General features: G+C 37.6%; 2 protein-coding genes across 3 annotated transcripts; both read left to right on the top strand.

Annotated features, from left to right (window-relative positions):
• Positions 1-881: 881 nt before the first annotated feature.
• si:dkey-92i15.4 lies at positions 882-10,701 on the top strand. 2 transcript variants are annotated; one of them, XM_044117380.1, is made up of 7 exons: positions 882-980; positions 5,065-7,549; positions 7,646-7,838; positions 8,334-8,432; positions 8,525-8,732; positions 8,829-8,945; positions 10,151-10,701. In XM_044117380.1, the coding sequence occupies exons 2-7, from the start codon at positions 5,322-5,324 to the stop codon at positions 10,306-10,308; spliced, it is 3,003 nt and encodes a 1,000-aa protein (XP_043973315.1). In that variant the 5' UTR covers positions 882-980; positions 5,065-5,321; the 3' UTR covers positions 10,309-10,701. The 2 variants fall into 2 exon arrangements, with proteins under 2 accessions (XP_043973315.1, XP_043973314.1); XM_044117379.1 differs by lacking the exon at positions 882-980 and adding an exon at positions 2,641-3,042.
• A 4,271-nt stretch (positions 10,702-14,972) lies between these two features.
• aqp10a (aquaporin 10a) lies at positions 14,973-19,284 on the top strand. The gene is made up of 6 exons (XM_044116547.1): positions 14,973-15,112; positions 16,383-16,509; positions 16,794-16,931; positions 17,585-17,703; positions 17,785-18,002; positions 18,309-19,284. Exons 1-6 carry the CDS (start codon positions 15,032-15,034, stop codon positions 18,520-18,522), a joined length of 897 nt encoding a protein of 298 aa, XP_043972482.1. The 5' UTR covers positions 14,973-15,031; the 3' UTR covers positions 18,523-19,284.
• The last annotated feature ends 1,390 nt before the right edge of the window (positions 19,285-20,674 follow it).

Raw genomic sequence — 20,674 nt, 5'->3', positions numbered from 1 at the left:
CACAAAAACATGCAAAAATTACTAAAGTTTTTTTTTTTTGTACTGTTGTAACCATTAAACAATCTCCTCTTCAGTTCAACCTTATAAGTAGAGATACATAGTTGATGTTAGCATCATACAATAACTTGCAATTATGTATTGGCAAAGCTGGATGTAATTTTCACAGGTGGTGAAACATTATTGTCAACAGCTGCTGAAAGTAACTAAAAAAGTTACTTTTAATGTAACTTTACTTTCCAAATCAATTCGATTCGATTAAAGTTACTTTTTCAAAGTAACTATGCCATCACTGTTTATATCTAATGTGAAACAATAAGGCACACACATACCAGATCACTCATTCCCACAGTTTCACATGACACCATTGATACTCAAACGTCTGCCACATTGTTGTAGCTCAAAGAAAGTTCCACTCACATTGTGGCACTGACTTATTATTTGTCCTAGTCCAGTATTCTGTCTTTGTGACTTCTGCTGCCACCTCCTGATGATTTCACTTCACTGAAGAAACGGACAAATCACATTCAAACGACTGAAATCTTTTAGGAAACATTAAGAAACTCTTTTTATGTGTCATATTGTGCAAATGTTTCATCTAATTTCCTAGCATTCACTGTTTTGCCTTTTATTCTCCATGTTCCATTTTTGTTTTGCTCTATGTTGCTCAAAAAGCCAATTCCAGTCCTTATGACATTTACAGAGTCCTACACCATAAATCAAAAAATCTATTAAAGCAACAGTGGCCCTGAGTAAGGAAGACCTTCATTTGCATCCACCTGCAGGCACACTGAAGGTTTCTTGAAATTACCGAGTTTAATTCAACTTAGTTTGACAGGGTCTGACAGAAAACAAGCCTTCTCAAATTTAGAGCAGCAGCAACCACAGTTTCCTTTGTTTAAACCGAAGACAAGGCGAGAAGCAGGTGCATGCAAAACAACAGCGCCAGGAGGATGACGCACCCCAAGTTTACAACAAATCCTGTAAGTACATTTAATGTTAAATCTATCGATGTTTTGTTTTGATCCTGTAGAAAACATGTTTGCTCACTACCTTACTAACTGGATATTAATAAGCTGCAAAATAGTGCTTTCTATCTTATCAACAATGCTCTGCCTAAGCTTTTCAACCAATATGTCTGTTATACACACGGTTATGTTGAAGCTATGACATCAGAGTTGCATATAAAACATTAATTTCCCTGTTGGTTCTTTCAGCTCAGTTTAAGAGGACTCTGTTAATGTGTTTTTATATATTGATTCTGCTTTTGTTCACATTGTGTCGAGGTGGATGTAATTATCATTGTCTTGGGGTAAATGCCAGTCATGCGCATTTCACACAAGTGTCACAATTACTTCTCCTTTCTCTGGAGGCTAAAATGCTGGTGTCACATTTCATAGGTTGAAGGTGTCTAAAGAATGTGTGGATCGTACGTAAACATAGCAAGCCGAACTGAGTTGGTTGGTAGGTGTGTGTGCGCAAACAGTCCTTTGAAAAAGTATTTGCCCCTTAAAGACTTAAAGGTGGTTTGCACGGTTAAATACAGTTCACCCTTCTTTGTCAAGTGTACATAGAGTAGAAATCAAATAAACACAGAATAGAAATGTCCTTTATTGTCCCACAATGGGAAAACGTCTGTGGAACAACAGAAAGGGACAGATACATGTTTTAGATTATCAGTCTAATTATTAATTGTTTCAATTGCCCTAGCAGCACCCAGGTATGACCTGATTACTTCTTGACCTGCAGAAAGAAGTCCTTTAAATATAACTTCCCTGACCGCATGAAGCAGGCTAACATTCTTCTTCTAATTTAAACAAATTCAGTAACAGGTTAAAAACAAAGAAAAATTTACATGTTTTCATGTGGAATAATTTAGAAAACCTCTTAAGGCTTTGGGGCTTTAGCAAGAACCATTATCCATAAAATGACACTTTCCAAACTGGTAGGTCACAACAGTACCTAGAGCAACATGTAGGCCTCAATATTCTGGTCATTATGGCAAAGTTCAGAGGCCAAACCCACTGTGAGGTCCAGCTCACATTTACCATAAGGGATCTTGATGATGCTTAAGATATTTGAGAAAATAATATGTGGAGTGTTAGAACAAAGTGTAACATTTGGAAGATGTGTGTCCAGTTGTAAAAATGACTAGCATTTCAACAAAAGAGTGTTATTTTGCTGACAGCCAATGTGGTAATGATATAGTATATCATAATATTGATTATTATCAGATACACAATTTTATGGGGCTACTTGCTACTTTAGAATCTATATGGCTTCTCATAATGGGTAGAACCATAAATTCAGAAAATCCTAAGGAAGAATAAAGACCTCAAGCCCAGCATAGACTTTAAAATTTCAAAAATAATGTTGGACTTGATTGTGTCATAAGGTGCAAGTGAGATGATGTAGACACTATATGACAAAAGGTGCTGGAACACTATCATATCAGATCGATCCAACAGACATGTCTGAAACAGGTTGCTATGCTTAAAACCTCTCCAATGTGGCTATACCATCAATTCCTAAGCAACTGGTTGGCACTGAACACAAAGGGCTGGTGGCAGTTGTTACAGCCAAGGGTTCATAACCAATTATTAGGGTTAGAAGCTCAAGTTCGTTTGGATGTCTTATTTTCCTCAATTAAGAAAAAAAATGTTTGTTGATGACTGACAAAGTTCATTTAAATAACTTGTGGAAAATCAAAAGAAATCTGCAATGGAGCAAATGCATTTGGACTACTCTGCAGAGGACTACACTCTGCAGTTAGGAATGCTACCCTGTGAGGGGTGGAAAACAATGGCAAAGTGGGAGGAGACAGAATGACAGAGAGAGAGAGAGAGGCTGAGAGGAAGCAAAAGAGCCAAGACAGGAAGACAAACCAGTGTAGCAGGTTTGCGTCACCGTATGCTGTCCATCATGCAAAGCAAAGAGAAGAAGAGCGATAAAGAGAGGAGTTAGGTGCTGATGTCACCGCTGAGCGCTGTCCACATCGACCAACATGATGGCTTGGGATTTGATCAGAGGACACGTTTTGTGAAGGTATGGTTGGTGTTTATGTAAATCAGCAGCTTTGTTTCTTTATATTAATGCAGGTTTAAAGTTTTATCCCAGGTTACACAGATGGAAGGCTAAGGAAGCCTGCAGCACAGGTGTTTCTGTAAGCTGACACTCAGACTCTCCTACACTGGAAAGCACCTCTGAAGGCCATTATTAAGAAAATACATACTGTAATATAGACCTAAAATGCTTCAAACCTTGACAAGTTATAGTTCTTTGGGTTTTTAGACTTTATATTTGAGTAATTTATTGGATTTTTTTTCTTATCAGTCATCACTCTGGGATAGTTTCGCCTGCTGGAAATGCCTGTTATGTTGCTGCTTTATATTCAGGTCAATGATAAGACATTGTCTGACAGCAATATCATCTTTCTCTCAGTGGCCTGTATGGAAATTAAGGTGGCTTTGTCATTATCTGTTGTTGCTATGTCTGCTTAATGTATATGAATCCACTAGAACAAGATTTTTCAAATAGTTTGGCTGTCTCACTAAGACCGATACACAGTGCATAGAGACTGGTGTTATGGTGGTGAATCAAAACATTGTTTTTAGCTGAGTAGGATTGCTGTAAGGTGAGTTTTTCCAGTTTTTGGTTCAGGTTTAGCCAACAAGTTTTTTTGAGCTTGTTGCCTGTATAAACAGATTTAATTGTGTGTGTTGAAAGCAGAAAGCTGGAAAAGGATTGGGTGTTTTATTTTACTTTGAGGAGAATGTCATGAAGCCAGTAAAATATTGTATTAGAAGCCTGAAAAGTTCAAAGTAAGTTAAGTTTTTTTTATGTTTTCCTACCAGTTAATATAGATTTTTTTTTTTTTTTAATAGTGGCCTCCCAAAACATCCATACAACTTTAATATGTACACAATTTCATACATTACAGTTTTGTTGAAATACTAACACAGTTTCCACATTATTCCACATAATAATAAAGTGGAAGTAAAAAAAAAAAGATGTTTTTGTTTTCTTCACAAAAACAAATCAGAAAATTTTGGCCAGTACAGGAATCAATATGTGTATTTAATAATTTTTTGCTCTTGAGTTACATTTCTTCCAACTCTACACACACAAAAAACTTCAAATTGTTTGTTAAATAGCTCAAATTTAGTCATACTTTAAAGAGAGAGAGAGTGTAGCAGTAGTTTTTAAGTTTTGTCACAGATTTCCTGTTGGATTTAGATCTGAACTTTGATTAGGCCATTCAAACATATGATTATGCTTAGATCTAAACCATTCTCTGGTTGTATTATGGTCTTGTAACCAAAATACATCCTCCTTTCAGTAGCCCTGTATTTAGCTCCATCCATCTCTGACTAGTTTTTGTCATCCTGCTGAAGAACAACATCCCCATCATCATGTTTCCTGCCACACAGTTTTTTCATATTGATGAACGTATTCAAATTTGGTTTACTCTACAGGTTTGCTGTATTGACTTCTCTAACACTGGCTTTGGTCTTCCAACTTTTTCATAAAGGAAAGGATCCGTAAGATGTGCTCCTTGGTCGTAATGATGCTATTTGCTGACTGTTTTTAACAAGCCTCCTCTTAATAGTACATCTCTAATTATACTTCACTCAAATTATACATAGACAGACTCTCATTATTGGTAAGGTAACTGATGCAGGCTCTTGTTTGATTTTATTAATGGGTTTTAGAATAGGATACAATTGCTTGCCAAGCATTTTACATTTTTATTCATAAAGAAATGAAAATGTAAGGATATTGAGACATTTCCCTTCTGCTTCTCAGATATGTAGAAGTCTGGGTTGTCTGTTACATCAAATTCTCTATACTTTATTCGAATGACATTCTAAAAAAATACATTGGAAAGTGTCATTTTCTATTACAAAAAGAAATATTTTTGCTACTTTAATTGTTCTCTAGTAAAAGTATCTCTGTTACATCCTATATTTATTGATCACTGTGAGCCTGTTTGACTGTTTCTGCTATACACGTCAAAATGTATAATGAACACTGAACACTAAAAATTTACCTTTTTATATTTGGCAGGTCCTGGAAGTATGTCACTGAAGCTGTGAATTGAAATTTGAAGCCTCAGAAAACAAATTCAGAAGAGGAACCAAAAAAGACAATCTAATCTAATTTCCTTTTTGAAATAAGCTATTTCTTTTTCCTTTTTTTGCAAACATCCTTCAAAAAGACTGGGATCTGTCAAACACCAATTTCTACTTTTTTCTTTTTGAGAAACACAATTTCATAAAAAAAAAAAAGAAGAAAAAAACAATTCTGTTTTTAACTCCCAAACAATGGACTTGCTCCCACCTTCAACAAGTGAAAATATCCCAGAGAGGACGGGTATGCGATTCACTGTCCGCTCAGCTAACTCTCCTTCCTACAGTTTAACTCGTAGGTCAGGGGTAAGGAAGCGACCCACAGCTGACAATGCTGATGACACCGTTTGTTCAAACACAAAAGACGGTTTTGTCTACCAGAAAGACATCAAGCAGAGTGATGCAGTCGAGAGAAACCCCCAAGAGAAGGGGACTGTTGTTGGAAGAAGCCTGGCACTCCATGACTTGGGCAGGACAGAGGAAAGGGGAGGCAACCTACCAAGCAGAAGTATGAGTTATGACTGGAGATCAAAGTCAAAAAGTCTACCTCGGACTACCACAGCTGGCAAACCCAAATTGCTTGGTAAAACAGAAATGAGAGGTTTTGAGGAACGAAGGACAGAAATTGAGAAAATACTGAGAGGTGAGACTTCTTCCTCAAGTCCTAGTCACTTTGAAGACAATCATTCAGTAAATCACAGAGACTTTGCAGACAGAGTCGATTTAAGATTTAAGACCGAGTCCAGGCCTGCCTCGAAACTCGACTGTCCATCAGGGCCCCAAGGTGGGCAGAGCATCAAAGAACGCATACAGAAGCTCTTTGAATCTGCTGATAATACAACAGTTGGGGGAACCTTTCCCAGGCGGTTCTCATCGTATGACGACTACAGTCCTGTGAGAAAAGCAGCAACCATCTGGGCTCCAAAGGAAGAAAATCATCCAAGCTCTGAGACTTTAGCTTCTTTTGAGACAATCAAACTCAAAGAGAGATCAACAGAGACACGTAAGCAAGAAGAGTTAAGTAGCAAGTATTTAGAGGAAGATGGTTACAGGAGGGATATGATAGAAATGGGCACAAAGTCCTTGGATAGAGCTAGGAGCAGGAATACAGTCGCATGTAAAATTAGATCTGCCAGGATTGGAGCTGGCATGGGACAGTCCCAGACATATGAAGGATCCATACTTGCACAGAGACGGTACAACCAAGATGACAAAAAAACAGACGTGACTGAAATAAGTAAAGAAAGGGATGAAGGAACAAAACAACAAAGTAAACCCAGGAGTGGAATTGCAGATGACGTTTTTTATGCAAATCCAAGTGAGGGCACCCTGCCATCGCCAGAGTGGAAAAAACTTCCAGAGATTCTGTCGCCCCCCTCTTCAGCCAGCGTGAGAAATAAGATAAGTCAATTTGAAGCTCTGACACAGAGAGCAGCAAGCGAAGTCCAGATCCCAAAGCGATCTTTGTCTGTACAGGCACAGCCCTGCCAACGCCAAGGAGGAGTTAAGAAGAGTGGGTCCGTAAAATACATAGGTGAGCGAAGCTATAAGTGGGAGACGAAGACAGATGGAAGCAGTGAAAAAAGGATGATGTTTGCATCAGAGAAGTCTTTATCATTGGTTGACCTTGGATTCAAATCAGGAATGTCAGAGACAGATTCAAGTAATTTATTAGACAGAAGGAAAAACGATTTATCCAAAGATTTAGGTCAATATTACAACCACAAGAAAACTTTGCACCTCTCTCTTAATGAAGGAGCTCAAAAGCGCAGCAAGTTTCTTTTCTCCGAGGACTCAAACTTGAGAGACACTGTGACATTAACGCATACATCAGACATGCAGCCAAGGCCACAGTGGCAAATTTCTTCACCAGTTAGTGATGATGACAAGACTCCAACAAGCACCCCTCTGAACACTCCGCCCTTTCCTTCACCTGTCCAAGAACCAGAGGATTTCTTTCCCATTGCAGATAACATGAGCCTTCATGTCACTGGACAAGAAGACAAAGCTAAAGAAACAGACTCTACTCTTCCTCCTCCAGTCATTCTCTCCCTGACCAGTGAGCCAGATTTTTCTCAGACCAGCAAGTCAGATGTTTTCTTAACAGACAAGGAAAAAACTAAAGAGAATGAGTCCCTAGATCTCCGTCCTGACACTTCTTTCCACAACAACTTGTCGGATGTCTTTTATTCAAATGTAAAAGCAGAATTACCTAAAGGGAGAAAAGAGCTGTTGGATCTGAATGCATGGATAGCCGGCCTGGACCCAGAGTATAAAAACTGGAACGAATACATGGAGGAGTGGAAGGATGAGGATGACAGCACACAGAAGGATGATGATTCAAACGACTCCGACTCTGGGGATTCCTCGGTGACCATAACCAGCAACATGAGCCAGTCAGAAAACAGAAGTTTCAGCCTCAGGTAGCTCATATTTGAATTGTTGGATTTCTTGTTTCATGGAAGTGTAGCTAAAGTGACTTACTTGTTTGTTTTTTTCTCGCACTCCTGCTGTATCAGTCTTTCAAACTTGTGCAGCTTCTCTGGTACTGACGTCGAATCAGATAATGACGACGATTGGCAGCTGCCAGGCCGACGATCTTCCTCATTAAGTTCAGATGTTTCTGCCTTTTCCTGTGTCTCTCTGCTTCCCACTGATGAGCTCGACAAGCTGGTAGAGGAAGTCAAGAACCTAGGGGACGAAACATTGCAGGTACAGACATTGAAGAATTCTTGTATTATCTTTTTATGCCAGTGTTTTAAACAAATAACAAACAAAAAAACAGTTATCATTTGCAGTTTGTGTCCACCTGCAGTAATTAAGGCTAAAGAATTATCATTTTCTTAGGTGGTGAGATCTAAACTGTTTCCGTCTATTACTCTCATATAGGAAAAATTTGGTCTCGTGTATTTCAGGACGAAAAGGTGAAACTATTGTTTCCCATTTGTTTGTTTCCAACCAAACTACCTTGGTCTTTGTAGTAATAAGCTCTGAATGCTAAAGTGATCCATCTGCATTCCAGTAGCATGTGCAAGGCCTGCATGCAGAGCTTGTTTGAGTGTGTAAATGTATTCTGAGGCATGTGATGTTGAGACAGTGCATTCAAGTTAGACTAACATTTTGCCATTTGCTTCAAAACTTCATTTGTTTTTGGAATGAAAAGTGTTTTGGCACTAATCTTTTTTCTCTCTTTTGTCTGTCTTGCAGGACTATGATGATGTGCATGTAGTGGTTCTGCACAAGGACGTGGGAGTAGGACTTGGGTTCAGTCTGGCAGGGGGTGTAGACCAAAACAAACCTGTCACTGTAAGAAAACCCCCCATTTCTCTTTCTCCTGTGGTAAACGTTAAGACATTTTATGTCTTCATTTTTCTGCTGTCTCATTATCTTGCTTCCAGGTCCACAAGGTTTTCAACTCAGGCGTTGCGGCCCAGGAGGGTTCGATTAGTGAGGGAGACCATGTTCTGTCCATTAACGGCACTGCTTTTTCACAAAGTACTCACTGGGAGGCTCTGAGGACCCTCAGAAGGGCGAAGAGTAGAGAGATGGCAGTGGTGGTGTTGAGGAAAGGTGACCTCAGTCAGTCAGAGACTCAGCATGAGACAGGTGAGAAGCGATGCTTTACAAAGAGTCTAAACATGTGAGTCTTTGACATTGGAACTTAAAGTAAGTACAATGTGTGTGAATTTTTATACCTTAAAGGCCAGCGTGTGTGCATCCAACTCGAGAAGAACAGCGGGGATCTGGGTTTCAGCCTGATGGGAGGTGTAGGGTCCAATCTAGGGAACAGACCACTCACTGTCCAGAAGATCTTCCAGGGTAAGAACATCAAAAACACTATTTGTACCATTTATGCAGAATAGACCAATGTCACTTATTAAATAAAAACCATTAGCATGTTCCTCATTTTCATCATACCATATCACATGATGTTACATTATATTACATTATATTGCTGTATAATAGCTCTCTGTAAGTTGTGGTCAAATGGAGAAAATGATATCATAAATCAAATTATTGAAGAATTTCTATTAGAAGTAAGAAACAGTCAGCCATGTCTTGTAGATCCATAAGTCTTTTAGAAAAGTCTTTAAGAAAACCTACAAAGGTTTGCAACTTTCTGCATTATTATGAGAGGGGTATACCTTGTGATTTTATAAGTTAACAGCTTGTTAGGTTTCTAGCTTTGCTTTGTGCCACAGCATCTCAATTATTTTCCAGTTTAGACAAGTCTGGACTTTGACCTCAAAACCATTGCTGCAATTTGGTGTTGAACTTGATCATTGCCCTGCTATGCAGACAGAGTGTGCTTAAGCTGGAAGTCTTTAACCAGAGCACCAAAATTCTCCCACAGGTTTTTATGGTAGAGAACAGAACGTCTGTTCATGGTTCAGAGGTGATAAAACTCCCTGCTTGTTTGACTGTGATGCTCTTTTTCTGAAATACTGTGTTAGTTTTAAGGTTGTTGTAACATCTTCTTAAAACTTCCACGTTTACCTCACCAGTCTGCACAAGATTTTACTACAAACGTTGGGTGCAGTAAACTCATATATTTTTTAGAAAATATAAGACAGAATTTTGTGTTTGTTTTGAATTGTTTTGTCCTTGAAGCTCTATATGAACACACTTAATCTCTTGCAATCAAACCATTTGTTTCTCCAGTTTTATGTCTGTCAAAATATTGGGTATGTTGGAAGTATTTTAGTTTTCTTTCTTTTGTGTTGTGCAATGGTAGATATGTGGCTCTAAAAATTTAAATGTTTTAGAAGCTTGCCCTTTATGTGTAATATAGGAGATAATATGTGAATTTCTGTTCAGCTTTAATTCAAAATATTAAATAGGCAAACAGTGAAATAGCAGTCCCATACCTGTTTGCTTGTAGCATGAGCTAAGCTAGTAAGGCTTTTAAAAAAAACTTTTAATTGACATCTTCCTCTTAAAATATTTTTTCTTACATCTTTTTTGAAAAACCACTGTCATATAAAATTGTATTTAAAGTTTTTTTTTTTTTTTTGTCCTTTCAGGTGGTCCTGTTGACAAGATGTTCCCTGGTGATGAGATTTTAGAAATTCAAGGCTTCAGCGTTTTGGGGAGGAGACGTCTGGAAGTGTGGAACTTCATCAAAACTCTTGCCTCCGGCCCTGTGGAGGTGGTGCTACGACGGCAGGTTAAAGTTACGTAGTAATGAGGACAGTGCTGATGCTTCACCTTGTTCGCAATTTAAAGAATGTGGACCAACCAGAAACTCAGAAGCTGTGCCATTGACGGCTTTGGATCCTACCATGGAAAATGACTTTTAAAAATAAAACTGTCTGGACTTTGAATGTGTTGAACAGTCATCATGATAGTATGAGTGAAGGAAGCCTAAAACCAGGTCAAAGGTGTACATTTTTTCAATATGTGTCTTCATGTAAATCTACCTCAAGGCCTGAGATGTTTAGTGTAATAAATTGTATTATATAATTGTATCATTTATAAATACACATTTATAAAACCAACCAACGTTTAAAGAGAAAATGTTGTCAATATGCAAAAATCTGACAATGTATTTTATGCAATGTGTTTTATTGTGAATAACTGCTTTTATTGTGATGTATTTTTAATAAATACAAATATTTTCATTACATTAAGTATTCTTAGTTTTACTAGAGAGACAGGAATATTAACCTGCTTTATTTTGATAGCATATGGGTTAATGTCTGTAACACAATTCTAATTTTAAAATGTTAATGAAATATTTCTTCTGACTTTTTAATAATTTTTGAGGGTTCCTTTTCTCTTGTTAAAGGGAGAAAACGATACTTTAAAAAAATACTTTATATTTTTATACTGTACATTTTTGCAGTATTGTTGTCTGTTTCTTTTTAACACAGTTTTTGTTTCTCTCCCTTTAAGATCAGATGGTTCAACTCATTGATTGAAAACTTTGAAAGGCAGAGGCTGAGTCTTTATTTGAACTGTGTAAAGATAATGTGGTGGAGAAACGTTAAGACAGAGATAGAATTAAAAGTAAGGATATTTTTGCGTTAAACATACAAATACTGGAGATGTCAACAAGTTCAACTGGAGTTTTAAAAAAGTCCAAGCTGTAAAACATTGTTGCATGTAATCTACATGTATATTCTGAATTAACTGAGGCATGGCCTCATATTGGTCATATTTATTTAAAAAACAGAACTCCATCTGAGTATCTCCCTTTAGGAGGGGGCTTTCTGGACCAAGTCAGTGTTTATCTAGATGAAAACTGTCCTTTAGTAGATAACCTTTGACTGAAACTTTTATTGATTCTAAAATCTTAATTTGATCAGGTAGTGGGCACTGGAAAGCTGCTGTTGTGCCTCCTGAGTTTGACCGAAAGGAGGAACGCCCCGACTCCTCCTGATCTGATTGCTCCCACAGTTGCAGGAATCGCGCTCGGCATCATCGTGTCCATGTCGGCTAACTGTGGCGCTGCTTTAAATCCCTCTCGAAACCTGGGGCCACGCCTCCTCACGCTGGGGAACCGAAGTCTTTACGTAAGAACACGGTCATGCGTTGCTCATTCACCTCGAATTCAGCAGTCAGACAACTGAAGAATGAATATCTAACACATTCCTACAAAATCTTTTATCTGTAATTGCGATCTGAAGAATACGTGTCACTGTTTTACACAACACCTGATAAGAATCTGGTGTTTGTTCCACAACACAAGCTGTGAATAGGATTTTACGAGCCGTGCTCCACAAATACTTGACTCTCCAGATACTATCAGCTCAAGGCGGCGTGGGTTGACTCTTCAGTTTCAGGACAAAACTCCAAAAAGCTTTTAGGTGCGGCTTTTCACTGCTGACTCGTTATTTATAACACTTGCAAAGAGAAGCGGCTGCTCTTGTCATTTTATTTGTAGTTCAGTTTAACAAGTGATTAATAAAAAGTGATTATTGTCTGGCCTGGAAAGGGTATGTAGGAAAATGATTACTGAAATTTGTCACTTTTCCACCAATGAAATTTCATGCTCCCAGTTTACATAAACCAACAAGTTTCTTTTTTATCTCCTGGTTAAGCCCAGAGTGATTATTATATTGCATTCTCTGTGTGTGCAGAAAGTGAGGATTTGGTTCCCTCTTGTGTTAGCTGCAACACGTTTGTTGCCGCCAGAGGGAGCAGGTTATCTGACGGAGAGGCACTGCATTTTCCCTCATTTCTGAATACGTGAACGTGAATATGCAGCTGCAAGCAAATTTTAAGGGTTAATCCCAAAGGTTTTTCAAATTGGCACTCCAACATTTCCCAGTTGTTCATACTGTATGTTAGTATGTCTAAAATAGAGAGAGACTAAACTAGAACTCGTCTTCTACAAGCATGTTTTTATAAAAGTACAAGTTTTTCTGCAGGTCATGAGAGGTTTATATTGCTGCATTTGTTTTTCCTTTGTTTTGACCCACAGAAATCAATTATATTTGCACAACCAGTTATTTCTTGCTTGAAGAAATATAATTATAAAAATACGATTATAGTTGCTGTAAATGTGACCAACAGACAGGTTGATTTTTGTTCAAATAAGGTTTTTTATAGACTTTTTTGCAAGCAGTTGTTTAATTGCACACGCCATTGCATATTGTGTTAAAACAAGTGTGTAAAGACACATATAATCTGTCTTCTTTGTCCATAAGATTTATTCAATGTATGATAGTTGTGGTTAAACAAATGTATAAAAAGAATTAAGAGGGCTATATTCTTCACAATTTAAATTCTTACATTGTCACTTCAAGTTTTGAAAATTGATTTCAGTTGTATGTTTTTGTTGGAACTAATGATGATTTTAACAATAGTGGAGACGATGCTGACAAAGAATGGTATAACATTTAATATGCACTTATTTGTATGGTGTGTAAGTTTTTTGTTTTTTTTCTTTTAAGAAATTGTGTTGATTGATGTTTCAGTTAATCTAATTTATGGTCTGTATGAAATTCAGATTATAGTGACATAAAAGAAGACAGTTTATGGTCAATATGTTGCAGAAACCTTACCTGTAATTTGACATAAATCCTGTGTAATTTAGCTGAAAACCAACAGTTTTCAATTGTGCAGAAAAGGTTTGCCTGGTATTACCTTATTGCTTTATAAGCACACTTTGTTTATTTTCTTTTATCAATATTTCAAAAGCATGTAATCAGCTGCTCCTTAGATCTTCCACACCATTAGAGTCTAATGATAAGAACAAACTGTACAGATAAGCAACTCCATAACAGAAAGGTCTGATATGTACTGCTTATGTATACTCATTCAAAGGACTCCATGTGAGCTCTCCTGTGAGCGATAACAGTTTTAAAACCCAGCAGGTTTACAAGAGTTCAGAGTTCAGCTAGACAGTTATGCGTTTATTGTTTCTATCATATTAGACCCTTACATTCATCCATTCATTTTCTAACAACCTTGTCCCTACTGGGGTCAGGAGGGTTGCTGGTGCCAATCTCCAGCTACGTTCTGGGCGAGAGGCGGGGTTCACCCTGGACAGGTCGCCAGTCTGTCGCAGGGCATCAAAGAGACATACATAACACACAACCTTTCACACACACACTCACTCCTAGGGAGAACTCAAGCATGCACACACAGAACATGCAAACTCTGTGCAGAAAGACCCCGGGCCGGGAATCGAACCCAGGACCTTCTTGCTGCACGGCAACAGCTCTACCAACTGCTCCTCCCCTTACATTCCCTGATGTAAATTCATGTAAACTATATTGATGTAAATCATTTTCCTGCTCTAAAGTAATCTTGGAAAGCTCTGAATTTAAACCATTCATGTATTCATATGTGTTAAAAGAAAGTAAAGATAAATTTTAGATATTGTACATCCCTGAGTCAATAAAAGTTATCAAATTAAAATGTTTGTGTTTCTGAACTGTTTATGTGCACAGTTTATGCCTAACAAGAAAATTATCAATCAAAAAAAATATTCCAGTATATATTAAATTTGCAAAGAGAGCAATTAGAACATGCTTTAAATTTTCTGATGGACATACAGTTGGTTTCTGTCGTCTGAGTGGACAGAAACAACTTCATTTACACTCAATATCTATCTGGCATACAATGACGTAAGTAAAAAAATCTCTGTGTGCTAATTTTTGTCTCACTTCTGTAACATCAAGAAATTTGCTGACAGGTTGTAAAACATGTTTAGGAAAAATGGTTTTTTTACAAGAGCGATACACTGAATCAATCAGAGAAATGTGCATTTGTCTTCAGATATTTTATTTAGAAAATCTGAGTAAATATCAGCATATGAGGAAAAGTAAGAGAGAATTCAGGAAGAAGAAGAAGTGAAACTTTTATTCTCCTTATATATCTTATCAGTCACGAACACGGTGCCTTCCATCCATCTCTCTCCTGTAGGGAGTTTCTCTAAGTTTCTTCCATTTCTGGTTAATTGGTACCTCTGTCCCTAAGTCAAACCTGGTTAAAAATATATATATACTCCATTATAAATTAATGGAGTATTTTATATATATATTAATGGAGTATAATATACATTTCTTCTCTTTTGGTTGGAAAGAGAAGAAAAATCATCTTCACTGAAAACTCCGTTATCTGTTCCATAACACTTGCTCAGAAACCTTCATTATCAATTCATTGTTCCCAGTAAAAAAGCGAAAGTCTTCCAAGACAAACACCATGTGGCTTAAACAGCCTCTGTGAGGTCTGTTCTATTATCTGAAAATGTATGGACTCTGCTCATAAGAGCAACCTCTAACACAAGCAGTAAATCACATTATCTGTGCCAGCGAGTCCTCCGCGGTTAATAACTAGGTTATAGCCCTTAGTGTTTATCCAACTCAGTGGGACATTAAGGCAAACGAGTGATACAGTCCGCACATCCTCTGACGCTCAGGTGGAGACGAGCGATTTAGGACAGTCAAGCCACGATGAAGCTGCGTATGCTGAGGCTGAGGAGTGCTTTGGTCCGAGAATGTTTGGCTGAGTTCCTGGGAACGTTTGTCTTGCTGGTGAGTAACACTGGAGATGTATTAATATTTCTTAAATCTTTACATAACCATTCAGCTGCTTTCATTTGCTTTTATCCTAGAGAATAATTGGTAACTAATTCGTAAACTACTTTCAATAATTGCAGCATTTGCTGTAGGTGTGATGCCATCTTCTAGGGAATGGTTGAGTTGATACACAAAACAATGTATGATTGGTTAATTATATATGTATAATTAACCAATCATACATATATGATTGATGATTAACCAATCATACATATATGATTGGTTAATTAAAAGAAATTAACCAATCATATATGTAGTCTGGATTAAGAAAAGTGCATCATGATGAAAAAACTATGTAAAATTGAATTAATTGCCACATGCATCAACATGTTGTCGGTCAATTTATTACGTCGTATATTTGATATTAATGTAATATTAACAGCTTTCAGCAGTTCACCATGATTGCCTGCTTGTTCAAACTTTTTTGATCTGGCAAAATGATTGTCTTAAAATGGGGAAGTACAAGAAGGAAAAGGAAACAGGACAGAATTGCGGTGCCATATTACGGCGAATATTTCTCCCGTCTTTGCTTAGACATTCTTAGGTTCATGGAAAAAAATAAATAAATACCTCCTCGCTACTCCTAGCATTTTGTCTCTTTAGGAGCTCTTAAAGGGTAACTTTGTGAATAACTTTTATATTCTCTACAGAAAAATCTTAGAATTATAGATATTCCAAGATGTTTCCTAAAACGATGTCACCATGCGCTACTTTCAGTCTTAGGATATTTTGAGAATATGGGCCGTGATCTTTATTAATATCACCTAGTATTTTAAAAATCATATTCCACGCACTTTTACAAGGCGTCGGAGCCTCTGGGGAAGACACAGAACCACATCGTCACAACTCCTCCACTGCATTTAACGGTGTGCAAAGTACTGTTTCACACCAGACCAATCTGGAGTATTTGTTGTAGAGGTTCTGGATAATTTTGTTCTTGTTTGACTAAAACTCAGCGTTCAAGTTAAACTCACTGTAGCATTAATCAGTCTTCACATATTTATGCTTCAGGCTGGTCATAAACATCAGAAGCGATATATTATTGCAGCTTTTTAAATTAAGGGTGGCATAATGTTGTGTAGAAGGAAACCATTTCACTTATCTCAGCTGCACAGCAGTAATATTGAAATCACGTTTCCCCCTCATATTAAATCCTAACCTGGGCTTTCAAACAAAACTTTGCCTCTCCAGCCACTTTCAGCTCCTCTCTCTGTGTACCACACAGCTATTTGGTTGCTCTGCAGCAGCGCAGGTGAAAACCAGCCGAGACACCAAGGGCCAGTATCTGTCGATCAACATGTCCTTCTCTGTGGGGGTGATGTCAGCAATGTACCTGACCAAGGGGATCTCAGGTAAAATATCTCACAAACTATTTAAATTGGCTGATGTGTAAAGTTATTAAAATATCACTTCTATAACCAGCTGTACAGTGGAAATTGAAGTCCAACACCTGATAAGCAACGGGAAGAAATTTCTTGCTTTTACTCCTCAAATGTATCACTGGAAATCTTTTAAAAAGAGTCATTTAGCTTTTAAGAGCTTTCTTTTGACTGACTTATTGAATCTAATAAACCATCAGATTCTCAGAACTTTCTTTTTCACTTTTTGCATTCCTTCTCCTACGTTTCACCCTCAGGAGCCCATCTGAACCCTGCAGTGACTCTTAGTTTCTGTGTCTTGAGGAAGGTGAAGTGGGGAAGGCTGGTACCGTACTGCCTCTCCCAAGTTCTCGGGGCATATGTGGCATCAGCGCTGGCCTACGTGGTTTACTACGGTTGGTCTTTCTATAATCACTGGAATGTCTTCATACACACCTGAACTGATTTATTAGAAGCAGTATGAATGCCAACAGTTCTGAACAAGTATAATCCTTCAAGAAAATTCTCTAAATTCCGTAACTGACATAGTTAAATTATAGATTCTTGAAGTAGATCAGGGGTGTCAAACTCCAGTCCTGCAACCTTTAGATTTGCCTCTGCTGCACCACACCTTAATAGAATAATTAGGTCATTAAGGCTCTGGAGAACTTATCTACACAAGGAGGAGGTAATTAAGCCATTTCATTCCAGGGTTTTGTAACTGTGGCACATCTAAAAACTGCAGGACAGCTGCCCTTGAGGACTGGACTTTGACACTTGTGAAGTAGATAATTGAAAAATGGACACAGAAACTATCATGAAAATCCTAAAAAAAAACAAACAAAAAAACCCCAGATTGACCAAGAAAAATCTTGAATTTAAAAATTTTCCAGAGGTTCAATCAACTTTGGATTTCATTTCAGAGGTTTTCAAAACACCAACGTTTTTGCAATCTCCTACTTCATGGAGCAACTTGAGACACTTTACATGAGGCTATCCTGAAATGTCAGAATTGGTTTGTTTGCAGTTATTTTTTTTCCCCAGATATTAAAAAATGTTTCTGTTGCAGATGCTATTATGGAGTTTGGTGGAGGCGTGTTGACTGTTTATGGCCCAAATGAAACAGCATCTATATTTGCAACGTATCCGTCCCAGTACCTCACGTTAGGGAGGAGTTTCCTTGATCAAGTACGAGTTTATCAGAATCAAACCATTGCTTTGTCAATTTCTCACTGACCCACAGCAAAATGTTTAAATGTTCCTGTTCAGGTAGTGGGGACTGGGACACTGATGTTATGCATCTTGTCGTTGGACGAAAAGAGGAACACCCCCGCTCCTTCTGATCTGATTCCTCCAATAGTTGCAACAATTGTCCTCGGGATCTCCATGTCCATGTCAGCTAACTGCGGAGCTGCGATAAATCCCGCTCGTGACCTGGGGCCACGCCTTTTCACTCTGACTGCAGGCTGGGGGACCGAAGTCTTTACGTAAGAACTTCATCTTGTTTTGCTTTTGTAATTTCACTCTAAAGAGAAAAGTCCAAATTTATACATTTGACATAAACAGACATTATTTTCTGTTTCTCAGAAAGTTGTGTCTTTCCGGAAGATGCATGCCACCTTTTCAGAGAACAGATAATCAAACTTCTGTTTCTTCCAGTCAAAGCTCCTCAAATGAATTTAAGGACCCTGAAAATTTACAAAGCAGCATTCACAAGTTGTTGCATTTTTCACAAACAGAAACTATAATCCTGAAGCTCTTTCCTCAAGTTTTTAATTGTGATTTCTCCTCAGGTGTTACAATTACTGGTTCTGGGTCCCACTAGTGGCTCCACTTATTGGAGGCCCTTTAGGTTCTTGCCTTTACTTGGTCTTCATCGAATGGCAGCTGCCCACTCCAGAACCTCCTCAGGACAAGAGGACAACAGTCTCCACCATCAGTAACAGCATCAAAGAGCCTGCCACCAGATGGGGAACAGGAGACAAGTTAAAGTCAACATATTTTTAGTCACTGATCAGTAACAAAAGTGTATAAGCCTTTTTGATCAATACACATGGCATAAAGTGGTAAATCTGACTGGTTGGTTGGAAATTGAGGATGTTCAGGTATTTATATATGCTTCTGTTAACAGAGTTATGATTATTTCTTTTCATGACTATACGTTTGCAGAAACATTTTAGCAGAATCATGTGTGTTACATTAAACCTCTGTGTATTTTAATTTTTCAAAAACCATGTGCCCACGTTGCCTCCCTGATATAACCGGTGAAATGGTTTCCTAGAATGAGTCGCGATATGATTGAAGGTTACCTGTCCAGGGTGTATCCTGCCTCTCAACAAAGAATTGGGGAGGCAGGGCAGGATTTGGAGAAAAATGACCATCTTATGTTAGAAAAAATGTTGTGATTTTTTTCTTACTTCTCTTGTAGTTTTCAGACAGATTTATGCATTTCTTTTATAATGGAACTTATAAATCTATAGCCATAATAACTTTCTCAGGAATGAGGCTGTTTGTACATTTAACCATTGCAAACATACAATTAGTCCACTGAATAAAACACAACATTCACCTTGAAGGTTCCACATATTTACAATCTATTGTCTTCCACTTATGCGGGGTTGGGTTGCTGCTAAAACGGCACCGATCAGCTCATCACTCATTCTGTTTTTATCTCCTTTGAGAACAAAACCCCACTTTGCATGCTCTTTTCCAGGCTCAAGAGTCAAGACTGTGCACGGTCTCAGATTTGGAGACACTGATCCTCATTCTGGCTGCCTCGTAGATCACAATCTGATGAAACAAACATCCTCTCTCTCTGTTAGACTGTGAAAATTTTACACATTGTAAACTTATCAAGAAGACTCGATGTGGTGCTAGAATGAAGAAAGCTGCTGCACTTTAAAGTAGCAGCGCTGCTTACACTGGGAAGTTTAAGTTTCCTGAACACAACCAGCAGAGGAGTAAGAGGAGATGGGTATTCATTAAAGAAATATTCTTTTTTTTACATCAGTGTTGTTGTTCATTATGATATTGGTTCATGGTATCAACAAACTATTTACTTTCTATGAAATGCCTCAGTGAGCAGTAGATGTAGGTCAAACAAAGATATTAAAGTAGTTGTAGAAAGTGAGGAAGTATATTTACTTATCTGCAAGGCTGTAATGCTATACTTAATAAAGCAATCATTGGAAATCATTAGATTTTCTTTAATGAATACCCAAACATTTGGCTTCTGATAATCCCAGTTATGATCCAGCTGACATTAAGGTGTTACAAAAGCATGATTTTTACTCTGAACATGCCACATATTTTCTGCTCTTGATTGAACTATTTATAAAAGGTAAAATATAAGGTAAAAAAAAAAAAAAAAAAAAAGTCTTCATCACAGTTTTCTTTTCTAATCACACAAGCATGTGAGTTTAAGTCTGGACCAAAATGCAGAACTTGGAATAATCAAACTGAGTATTTGATGATGAAATAAAAAAAGAAAACCTCACTGCACAAGTGAAGAAGAATGAAAGTCCAGGAGCTTGAACACCTCAAAGACAGAGGTGGAAATGACAAAACAACTAGAAGGACTAATCTGAGACAAATGGGAGCAGCTTAGGGAAAATGCAGGTAAAGGAGAATCGTGTGATGGACAGCAGCTGAGGGAAAGTGAAAGATTAGCAGGGAGATGAACTAGGATTAAGACTAATCAAAAGGAACAAAATTCAAAAGCACAAAGAACAAAACTGACAATTAAATAAACTAACGCAAAGGAACAAACTTAAATGTCAAGATTCAAGAAAGTAAATAAACAACAGGGAAGTTATCAAAACAAAAACAAATGAAACCCATTTATTTTTTACTTATTTATTCATTGGCACAGTAATAGAATATAATTTTATAAATACTTAAAACAAATTTTAATGAGGTAAAACAAGAAGTGAGGACCGGCTGTAGAGGACATAGTAAACAGCAGAGGGCGCCATGACACTAAGCAGACAAAAAGTAGTGTAGATTATAGGTGGTAAGATGTGTGTTTGAGGTGGTAAAACAGTGCTGTATAAAATAAAAAATGGTGTTAAAAAGGCAAATTGGTTTAAAGCAGTTTATATATTTGTCTTGCAGTTGTAAGACATAATGAGAGAGAAATGTGAGACTCAGCAGATTTAGC

The sequence above is a fragment of the Gambusia affinis genome, linkage group LG05 (assembly GCF_019740435.1).
Source record: "Gambusia affinis linkage group LG05, SWU_Gaff_1.0, whole genome shotgun sequence".
Classification (NCBI taxonomy): domain Eukaryota; kingdom Metazoa; phylum Chordata; class Actinopteri; order Cyprinodontiformes; family Poeciliidae; genus Gambusia; species Gambusia affinis.
The sequence above is the reverse complement of the archived record's forward strand: the minus strand, read 5'-3'. Positions and strand labels throughout refer to the sequence as shown.